Raw genomic sequence first — 10,724 nt, forward strand, 5'->3', positions numbered from 1 at the left:
TGGTACACCCTGTATCTCTGATCATGGTCATAGCTACATCAGCATGACTCTGACCCTTAAATAGAACGGGCCAGTCTGGGCAGTGAATGAGAGAAGGCTCAGACCATTGCCAAAACCCATTGACAGTCTCTGCCTGGGTCTCCACGACACAACTTCTTTTGCGAAGAGTTGTCATTCTCCATCATTGCCATCATAGGTCCTCACAGCCATTGGCGGGGCACAATTTGCACGATGTTGACCTGTTATTGCATTTGCGGAAAGTGATGCAATTTAAATCAGGGCTGACAGTCCAATTAAGTAGAGCAACCGAGCCCTTTGCTATCAACTTGACTAGGTCAGGCGCCTTCACTGACTGTGAGGCAAGACTAACCCTGCAATGCAGGTTAGTTAATATCATCACTACCAGCCAGTCAGGGCCAAAAAGTTGTTATCGGAGTAGCATGGTAGCATTTGGTTTATTTTAAGGCATGCTTAATAGCGGATGACGGTGGAGAAATATGAGGGCAAAGGGGTGATGCATTGCTAAGGGAGGCAGAAGAGCATTGGAGGATGTGTCAAAGGTTGCATGGGGACTGTGATGGTCCTTTGTCCGCAGTGACAAAGTAACGTTGTAATTGAGCAGTGCATCTTTACACAGAGCACGGGAGGGCGGCGGGCTGCCCAGGGGACTCTAGTGTGCTCTAGATAAATATTACGGATGATCTGGAGTGTGACTTAGCAACAAAAACCTCATATCCTGCTCATCTTCCACATAATAGTTGAAGTTCTACATTCCAAAATGCCCATCAAAGTACCTGAATATTTGTTTTGGATACAACCACCTAGTAAAAGCTATACCAGATGACTTGACTTCAAATCTTTAGACCAACGTAACAACAGCCAATGTCTTTCTAAGTCCATGGACTGCAACTTAGTGATGGATGGAAAGCCAGCCAGAATATATCATCATATGACTCAACACTGCAAGTTTGTCTCCACATCTTACAAACTTACAAATCAGCAGATGAGGAACTTGAGCTGATCCAAACCAGTGAAGCCATACCTGCAACAGCAAACACCACCAACACAAGACAGACCAACAATCCAGAGAGCCCAATGATCAAGCAACCCAAGTAGCAGCCCAACTTCAGTTCTTTCTTCAAGCATTGGAAACCAGACAAAGTCATGGAAACTTATGAACATCTGCTCAAAGCTCTTATTACTGGCCATCTTTGGTTCCTTCATAAACCATCCTTCTGAGCCTTTCAATGCAGTATTTTGATCACATTGTACACTCCTGCCTCCTGTTTCATGATGATGGATACAGTTCTTCTCTGACTTCACACTTCATATTTGGTCAAAACCAAGGCTGAACTCAAAGAACCCACCAATCTTGCCATCTTGCTTGCTTGATGGACTGACTGTTTGCAGAAAAGTGTCTATGCTCTCCTCCTTCTCTGTGGTACACAGATTTAACAATTAATTCATGTATTGGATCTTGATGATGTTCGACACACCTCTGTAACCATATTGGCAGCCTTGAAGGATCCCCGCCATGGGCAAGCTTCAACCTGGGAACAAATCTGTACCATTGTCACTGAATCTTCTAGCTCAATGATCAAGTTATGGGTAAGTCTGAATCAAACTTGTATTTGTACCACACCTTCTCCTCATTATGATTTTCACCAGACAATGTTTAGCTTTTTAAGTATCACAAGAAAATGGTGAACACCAATTCCAATCATGTTATCCCATTGGTATATTGCTTGCATGTATTCAATCTGATTGCAAAGAGGGTTGTTGGTCATGTGGAGATGAACTGAATTATTGAACTTGATCAAGCAATAGTTAATCTCTTCATCTCCTCAAGCTTCTGGAGTCAAAATTTGTTAAAGGGAAAACAAAGAATGTGTTACTCATGGCCTTTGCACACTCTGTGAATCTAGATGGTATTTGATGGCAAAGGTTACAATATCTGTCAAAAGTCATGACAAGGGGTTTCAAAGTTGCCTTGCAATGAGAGACAATCAGGTTTTGACTACAAACATCAACAAAAATATCATCATTGCGATAATCTTACCTCAAACTCAGTCCTGGTAAAATTTGGTAGACCCATTGTAGATGCTATCAGGCAATTAGAAAAAGGAAACACATTGGTTGGAGATATTTGGAAGAAGATCAGCACTGTTTATCAGCAACTCCTAGCAATAGATCTATCCCTCTATGCACAATTAAAACCCTTCAAAGTGCACTGCTTGCAAGTCTTACATGAGCCTTCCAAGCCATCCAATGAACCAATCTATATCATCCAATTCTTCTTGAACCCAATGGTTTGTCCAGTCACTGTTCCACAGGCATTTACAATTGATGATATGATCAAGATGATCATATCATTAGCAAAAGCTTGGAACTACAAGAAGGCTGATGCCCTAAGCCTTTGTGAGCAAGTGTTACGCTACTTCAATGGTGTTGGAGTCTTTTGTGTTTCAACAAAAAGCAAGTTTATTTATTAATGTTTGTAAATTTACTGATATATTTGACAACACATTCAACCATCCAATCAGCTTCTGGCTTGCTCTTCCAACAACTCCACAAACTTTCCAGCTCAAGACCTTTGAAATCCAAGTGAACAAACTTTTTGCACAGGCTTTAGGCGTTGAAAGCATCTTTTCATTGATGAGCTAAACAAAAACCAAAAAGCACCACTCAATGTAGATATCTACATCGAGGTTTGTGTGTTGGATGGTCTGAAAGTACAGCAAACCATTATAGACCAATCCTCACCCAATCCATTCTCTACCTCATATTTTTTCTCATGTACCAAACCAAACCCCCAATGAAATTACAAAATCTAATCAAACTTTCCATTTCGTTTCCTATTCATTATTTCATTTATGTAATCATACAATTTATTACATTTAGAAATTAACAAAACAAAAGTGAAGGAAACCAAAATTCTAAAGATATCAACTAATTAAAAGAAAAACCTAAACATCAAATTATTTAATCCCAAGAAATTACAAAAAAACAAAACCCATCAAAAATGAAACGAAAAAGAAAGACCAACAATTTGATTCCAGCAATTTGATTCTCTTCTTCAAAAGTCCCAATCGTCCCCTCCCCACCAAAATTAAAAAATTGAAAAAAATAACAACCCAATAATAAAGACTTCAAAAAAATTTAAGATTTAGATAAATCATTAAGTTCATGGAACAATGATCTTTTTCCCTTGAGTTCAATCCCATTACTAGATCCGATTCCTAAACTAATCTCACGTTGTTGTTGATATTGATGATCATTCAATTCCGACTTTTTTTGTAAAGCTTTAACTCTTCTAACTAAACAAGACCTACAAAATCGCCCCCCCCACCCAAAAAAAAATCAGTAAGACCTCTCACACAAAAAGAAAACCTAAACCAAAAAGAGAAAGACTACTCACCATTCCCATTCTTTTTGACATTGATTTCGATCCAATTTCAAAACTTTTAATAATTTCAAAACCACAGTAGTAGGATGAACAGGATTACTAGAATTAGAAGCACGTTGAGCTTTCCTCAAACATGATTCTAAGATTTGCCAATCAGTTTTAGTCCAATAATTAAAATCAGCTTTATAATTTAAAGTTTTCATTGGTGAAGAATAATTGGTGGTAGTGGTATTTGAAGATAAACTTTTGATCCTTGGAATCGGTTTAGAAGATGAACTTTGAGGAACGTGTTGTTGAGAAAATACACTAGAACTTTTTTCCTTTCTTCTTTCTCCTTCTTCTGTATCGATTCGGTTTAAAGTTTTATTAGGTCTTGGTGAAAGCATATTAGAAACCATTTCATCAATCCTATCTTCATTAGATTCAAGATCTTCATCATCTTCCTCATCCTCATCCTCATCATCTTTATCTTCATCAACCACACTCAAAGTTTTGTTCCGATCGTGTTGCTGATAAAACAAAGACCTTTCAGCCCTAGCTTCTTCTTTTAAAATAGATTCTTCCATCTGATGTTCTAATTGATCATGATTGATAGCTTCATTATCTTCAATCTTAAATCCACGTGGTATAAAACCATGATAAACTTTCAAGATAGCAGCAGCTTGAGCTGCAGTTTTAGGATCAGATGATGAGATTTGTAGTACTCGAGATGGATTACTTGGAATTGGTGAAAGAAATGGTGAAGGTCTTTGAAGTCGGGTTCCATGGGGCGTGGAAGTAAGCAGAGATCTACGAGTAGAATTAATTCTGACTGCTGGAGGATCAATCATATCGTCTACTGTTCAAGATGATAAATAATCAATATTGATATTTTTATTTCTTATCTGATTCACACCAAACTCAGAATATGCAGCAAATCACGCACATCTATCATCAATGCCAATATTCTCGACGGCAGAGTTATTACCAGAAACGCGATCGTGAGGAGTCTTGATGAGGTCTACTGGTTCAGGAGATACATCTCTAAGCGAAGACTTAGAAGAATCTGAAAGGCAGGGAAACATAATTAGTTCTCTAAGTATAAAATCCAACTATACTGAAGAAAAATAAGGAACTGACTTGTTGTCAATAAGGGTTGTCTTTTGTTTTCGAGTTGTTGAGCAATTGACTGAAACTGTTCTTTCTTCTGATATTGATCATTTTTTAAACAAGCGTGAGATGAAGTACGGTCACTGGACAAACGACCACAAGAGGAGGATTGTGATCTAGTGTCAAAGATAGGTTGGCTCGGAGGATGAATCCCATCTGAACCACGCGATGACGTAGCTGGAGCGCCCAAACGGACAGATTGAAATTCCATAGGTGGCGTAATCATGACAGAACCATCTGCTGAATCTTTTTGAGAGGTAGGAAGATGGACGCTTCGCTTGGAGATGTCAAATTGCTTAGGCGGGTTTTGAGATTCACTTGATGAGACACGATCAGCAGATGATGAGGACGATGATGGACCGTGTACCGGAGTAGTGTCGCGCGCGTTGATGATATCCTGTACTTCAGCTTCTCTTGATATAATCTTCGGGGCAGAGGAATCGGCGTCTTGTCCAGCGGCTGGATCCAAATCTAATGTATCTTGTTGCGGTGTTGTCACCTGATCGGAGTCTGGTGTAGTCTCTTGATTAGAATGTGACAGAAGATCTGGATTTGATGGGTTAGCTTGATTAGAATCTGACATTTGATCAGGGTCTGATCGAGAATTACTCCTAATGCTGCTTTCAGAAAGCTCTGCTTGTCCAATTTCTCGTTGTCTGCTCCTCTCTGAATCCGATTCATACAAGGCAGACACATCGCCCATCGCCTCAGTGCGTGTTACACGGTCCGATGAAGTCTGACCATCAGAATTATTTGATGATGAGTCCGTGCAAGATTTCGCGGGCTCGTCCTCATTGTCGTCTTGGGAGGAATCTGCCATCTCTTCATCTGCGAGTTCTTGATGAGTCTGTTTCTCATAGTGTGCTGGTGAATCGCGTGATTGGCCACATGCATCATGCATCGACATGGAACTATGATGCCTTTGATCATCATTTGGGGGAACAATGTCATCTTCTTGACCCGATAATCCACAATGTGATGATGGATTATTCCTATTGTCAGGCGACGCTTCGTCTTCCTGCTCAAGATCATGATCGTCTGTTTCACCCCGATCATCCTCACTCGGGCTAATGACTTCTTCATCGTGAGTTTCGGTATGATGAACGTGTTGATCTTCTTGAACCGGCATCTTGGCCAATCCCGAGTTTTCGTCTTCTAACGAGTCTTCCTCTTCCAATAACTGAGAAGCTCTCATAGAAGGTCTGGGCAAAATCGGTGTGAAAGGAAGATCTGAGTGACGATGAATCTTGAGCAGACCTTTTGGGGTAGATTGAAGAACAACATTTTCCTCTGGTGGCCAATTCTGTAAAACCATTTCGACATGTCCCATAGTGAGCCTAGATCTGGAACGCTTCCGTTGTCGAATTCCATCATGATCATCATCCGCGCAAGTGATCGTGACTTCAACATCAGAGTTTTCAATTTCGAATTCTTGAAACGCGTTGTGTTTATCCCATTCTCTTGGTTTAGGAGGTGTTCCAAGCCTTTTCTTGTGCCTCAGAGCTTGGAAACTGGTGTTCGGAGAGGAAGGACTTGTCGAACCGTGGTTCAGTTGCATGATCCGGTTGGATGGGACTGACTGATTCTTAATAGTAGGGCTGCGTAGGGGAAGTGAAGTTTTTTGATTAGAGTATCGATCTAAAAGTTGACCCGCCTGCTGATTCGTAGAATCACTCGTCAGAACCTCCCTGCTTGAAGCCGAATCGATTCGTGGAGAGCGCTTGGGCGGAATGTTGTTGAGAGGCGTCAGCGATGAGCGGATAGAAGCAGAGGACACAGATTGAGTAGCCTTTCTTCTAGAAGTAGGCCGACAAGTATCACTGGAGGCTACTGAACTTGCAGATGACGAACTGACGACGATATTCTCATGCACAATCTCGAGGAATTGACTTGAAGAAGAACCTCGAGGCTGAGAGATTATGGTTTCGTGTGCAGACGATGATCTACTAGGACCTCTTGAGGATGGTGTGGGGGGAGGTGAAGAGAGTTGAGCTTGATTCTGTTGGTCATCTTGTAGGTTCGTTGGCCATGCGGCTGGGGTGTCTGACTCTCCATCTGAGCTTTGATCATCAAGCTGAATATGTGAGGGTGGTTCAAGGATTGGAACGGCAGAAGGCAGACGCGTAGCAGTTGATGAATCACAAGAGTTTCGCGCCAGAGAGCCTTCGCTAGAGTTTCTTTCTTGACGAGAACTGACAGTGATTCGGGTCATGTGCTGTGAGTCTTTTCCTGAAAGATGAGGTGAGTTATGCCGGTTGAGTGTCGCAGAGATAGATGCGTGATCTCTTGAATCTGATGAACGAGGAAGAGGTGATTTTGAGACCGTATTGTCTTTGACGTGACTTTCTGGACGACTTCTGTTCTCAGATGAGAAACGAGTAGGAGTATTGAGTTGATCTGGCCCAGGAGAAGCAAAAGTAGCAGTTGATATACTAGCAGATGGAAGTGAATATTGATTTTGATTTGATTCGAGAGTCTTGATTAAAGGAAGATGATGATGAAACGTTTCAAAATTAGAATGTGCACGCGATTGACGACGTAGATGACGATTAGCTTGTTTTGTAGGAGAATCTTTGAGTATTAAAGGGTCTTCGCTGTCACTCAGAGGTTGAGAAACGTGATCTAAGATGATAGTTGGAGTACCAGGACGAGCAATGTGGAGTTCAGTATCGAATGGTTTGATGTCAATCGAAGGATCTTGAAGTTGATGATGAGATTTGAGGTGATTTAGTAAATGATGTGCTTTCCTTTTAGTTGGTATTCGACTTCGTGGTGTTAAATTCGAAGGATTGCTGTTGTCAGTTTTCATGATGATGAGAATGGTGTTGATGATACAAAAGAAGGGAAGAAAGTATTGAAACTGAGTATGTACTACAACCTAAAATGCTTTTAATGAATGCTTGATGCTTGATGAGGTCTTCACTTCTCAACAACGACGACAACAAAAACAACAACAACAATGGGGCCTTTTTAGATACACACACTACAACTCAACTCACCCACTTCTTCATCTCACTTGCTTCAATCATCAACTCACTACCAAGCTCATCATCTCAAGCTTAATAAGGGTGGCTTCATTGTCACCAAACTTAACTCACTGTTCTACAGCTACTCCCACCTACTTACCATTTGATTCAACCCTGGTTTAAAATAGCAAAACGAATGGTACACTACAAGTAGATCTGTCTCATGACTTGGATAGTCAAACCAAGTCAAACCATCAGTCTTCCCTTGATCAACTTAGGAGTAACAAATACAATCAGTAGGAGCGAAAGACTCGATCAACCTTCAAATCCCGTTGTCATGTTGATGTCGAGGGCGCCTGACGGCGCGCCTTCCCACGCGTGCGCGTTCGGCACGCTTCTTTGTAATGGAAATTGCTTTTTTGATTTAAGGAATTTTCTACAACATGAGTATTTACTCACACTTTAGACTTGTTTATTGAGACACAGATACACTGATAGCTCTGCCAGTGGCAGATTAGACCAGCTCGTAAGTCTTTCCAACATTGCGGCAAGCGGACTGATTCATGGATACCGAAATTTGTGAATGCAAATCGAAATTCAAACATTCCGCTAGACTATCGATGCGCGCTCTTGATCACGGGCGGCTCGTATTTCCTTGATCCTCCAATTGGTCTCTGCTCTTACATGCCATATAATCACGGATATCCGCTGAACAAAGAACAAGTTGAAATCAAAATGTTTCAAAGTGGTGGTACAGTATTCATCTTGAACACAAGAGATGCTTATGGGATTAGAGGGGTTATGGGCTGCTGTATGTATACAAGCGACTTGTTTCTCCGAATGGGAGTGGTGAGGATCAGACTTCATTTGTAGGTGCACATGATGGTGAGTGAGGTGTACCCTGGTCTACTGTCCAGTCAGTGAAGAAACTTGCAATTTGATCAAAGGAGGAAGAGAGGTTTGTGCGGGTTTGTGTGAAATGAACGGATCATGGTGTATGCTTTTGTTCTCCACCTGTTTGGTTCCGATCGAAGTTATAAGGTCTTGAAATGTCTTGAACTGAAGCATGCCTCTCACAAAACATACATCAAACCTCATCAGATCCCCAAAGGAGCGCAATTGATAGAACTTGATACTCCCCCCATATCTATCGACTCCAGTTGTTTTGTCTCTCTCATCGAAATGTCATTGACAGCCTTAGTTGGAGCCTTCTGGTCGACAGAAGCAACACCATCATGTCGGCAACCTTCTTATACATTCATCGTCCGTTTTCTGCCTCTTTGGATTCAATGCTCTCTTTTACATTCTCGATTCGCCCAATCTTCAATGATGCGTTCAATCAGATTGTGCCTTGCGCCGTTGAACTTTCTCATCGCTATCACAACTCCGGTGGATTATTGTTTCCTGCCGGTCATGAAACGTGGGTACATTAACATGGCTTTCGCAGTATGGAGCTTTCATTTGGCTGCAAAATCAATCGAGTGGGGCATGACTGGCGGATACTGGGAAGGGAAGTATTGGACCAGATCTGTCTCAAAGTCTTCTTCTACTTCAACGACGCAAATTCAGAATGCAGCACCCATGAAGACTGATTGGAGCGAGATTGCTGGATGGACCACCGAGCAATTTTTCTGGTATGTATAAATATGCTTCTTGGGTTGAAGATCACGAGTTCTGTCTAATTACCTACCTTGTTTCTGGGTCAATCGTTCATCATAATCAGTCTTCGGGGCCTTCAGTATGGCTGGGGCCAACAGATCAGGGTTGAAAGTCCACGCCTGCCTGCGGTGATTCGAAGAATATTTCTTATGAATCTGCTCAACACGTCTTCACTTGCTTTCCTCCTCTTGGTTCGCGATCAAAAATCGCCCGCCCGGGCTCTGGAGGCCATCGGAATCCCCAAATTCGGAATAAACGACTTTCTGGCAGAATCACTGACAACCCTAGCTTTTGGTTTTCTCTTAATCTCGGGAACCGATTTATCTATCTCTCAAATGAATGTACAATGTCATCTGGTTCATTGGTTGGGAAAACGTGTTTGGATTCCAGAATGGATATTGAGATCTACTGATCCAACCCTAGCTCATCCTGCCTTCGACTCACCTCATTCCGCGACTTCTCTTAGTTGGTTTTGGGGAAAAGGTTGGCACCAAATGTTCAGAAGAGATTTTTTAATGTGTGGTGGGTACCCTGCAAGTACAATAGCCAGAAAGCTGGGAGGTGGGTTGACGGCTCAAAAGATTTGTGGACTGTTTGGGAGTTTTTTTGTTAGTGCCGTGTTGCACGAGTATGGTGAGTGCTTTTATAATATTAGGCTTCATTTCGCATTCTGAAACGTCCTCTTCCAAATTCCGTTTAGTGGTACATCACTTTGCTCCTAAATCACACCCATCCCCACATGTTTACTTCCAGGAATTCCCAGCATCTTTCGCATATTTCTTGATCCAACCTGTTGGCATACTTCTAGAGCCTTACATCATCCCATTGATACCTCGTAAGATGGGAGGAGGATGGCTATGGGTATTGGTTTTCACGCTATTGACTGCAACACCCTTTAGAAAACAGTGGATTCGTGACTTTAGACTACTAGATAATGTATTTAAGCCACTCGAAGATTGGAATATGTGGACTTTCCTCATTCCTGGATTGACTTATGACCTCCGATTCTAAAAACACATCTCCTTATTGTTATTGCTATTTATGTCCTTTTCCTTTGTTCTCTTTGTGTGCACTTTCGATGCCTCCGACGCGCTTTTACATACTCTTCACTTCTTTTGTTTTCATACAAAGACGTTCTTATCGGAACAGATTTCTTTCAGATCCCTCCCGATCAGTTGCCTAACATGGCTTGTAGAACGAACACGTCAGTACCATTTTTGGCCACCTCCGCTTCTTTTACTTGTATCACGACAATTTTTGGTTGTCTCTCGTTGTGAATACTACCAATAACTGTGTCCCTATTCTGTTGGAGATGGTGGACTATACAAAACCTCCCTGTCCCCCCCCGGTAATCAATTCGCAAGTTACTTCTCTGTCACAATGACATCTACCGCACTCAACTTGTGATAGAATCACATCATGTGAATATGTGAATTACTCGATATGTCACTGTATCTACACTTTTCAGCACTGGGTGTTTTCATGCTCATCATTACTTCAGTTCATCCATTAGACCGTTCGATTTTTGCATCATTCAACTCTGC

The 10,724-nt window shown here is 41.7% G+C and overlaps 2 protein-coding genes across 2 annotated transcripts; one reads left to right on the top strand and one right to left on the bottom strand.

Annotated features, from left to right (window-relative positions):
* Positions 1-2,823: 2,823 nt before the first annotated feature.
* On the bottom strand, positions 2,824-7,364 carry MELLADRAFT_115312 (uncharacterized protein; the record flags this gene model as incomplete). Its single annotated transcript, XM_007405792.1, has 3 exons — positions 2,824-3,328; positions 3,419-4,244; positions 4,526-7,364. 3 exons carry the CDS (start codon positions 7,362-7,364, stop codon positions 3,160-3,162), a joined length of 3,834 nt encoding a protein of 1,277 aa, XP_007405854.1.
* Positions 7,365-8,850: 1,486 nt separating this feature from the next.
* MELLADRAFT_92240 (uncharacterized protein) lies at positions 8,851-10,191 on the top strand (the record flags this gene model as incomplete). The annotated part of the gene is made up of 3 exons (XM_007405425.1): positions 8,851-9,155; positions 9,245-9,813; positions 9,881-10,191. The coding sequence occupies 3 exons, from the start codon at positions 8,851-8,853 to the stop codon at positions 10,189-10,191; spliced, it is 1,185 nt and encodes a 394-aa protein (XP_007405487.1).
* Positions 10,192-10,724: the final 533 nt, after the last annotated feature.

The sequence above is a fragment of the Melampsora larici-populina genome (assembly GCF_000204055.1).
Source record: "Melampsora larici-populina 98AG31 unplaced genomic scaffold MELLAscaffold_4, whole genome shotgun sequence".
Classification (NCBI taxonomy): Eukaryota; Fungi; Basidiomycota; class Pucciniomycetes; order Pucciniales; family Melampsoraceae; genus Melampsora; species Melampsora laricis-populina.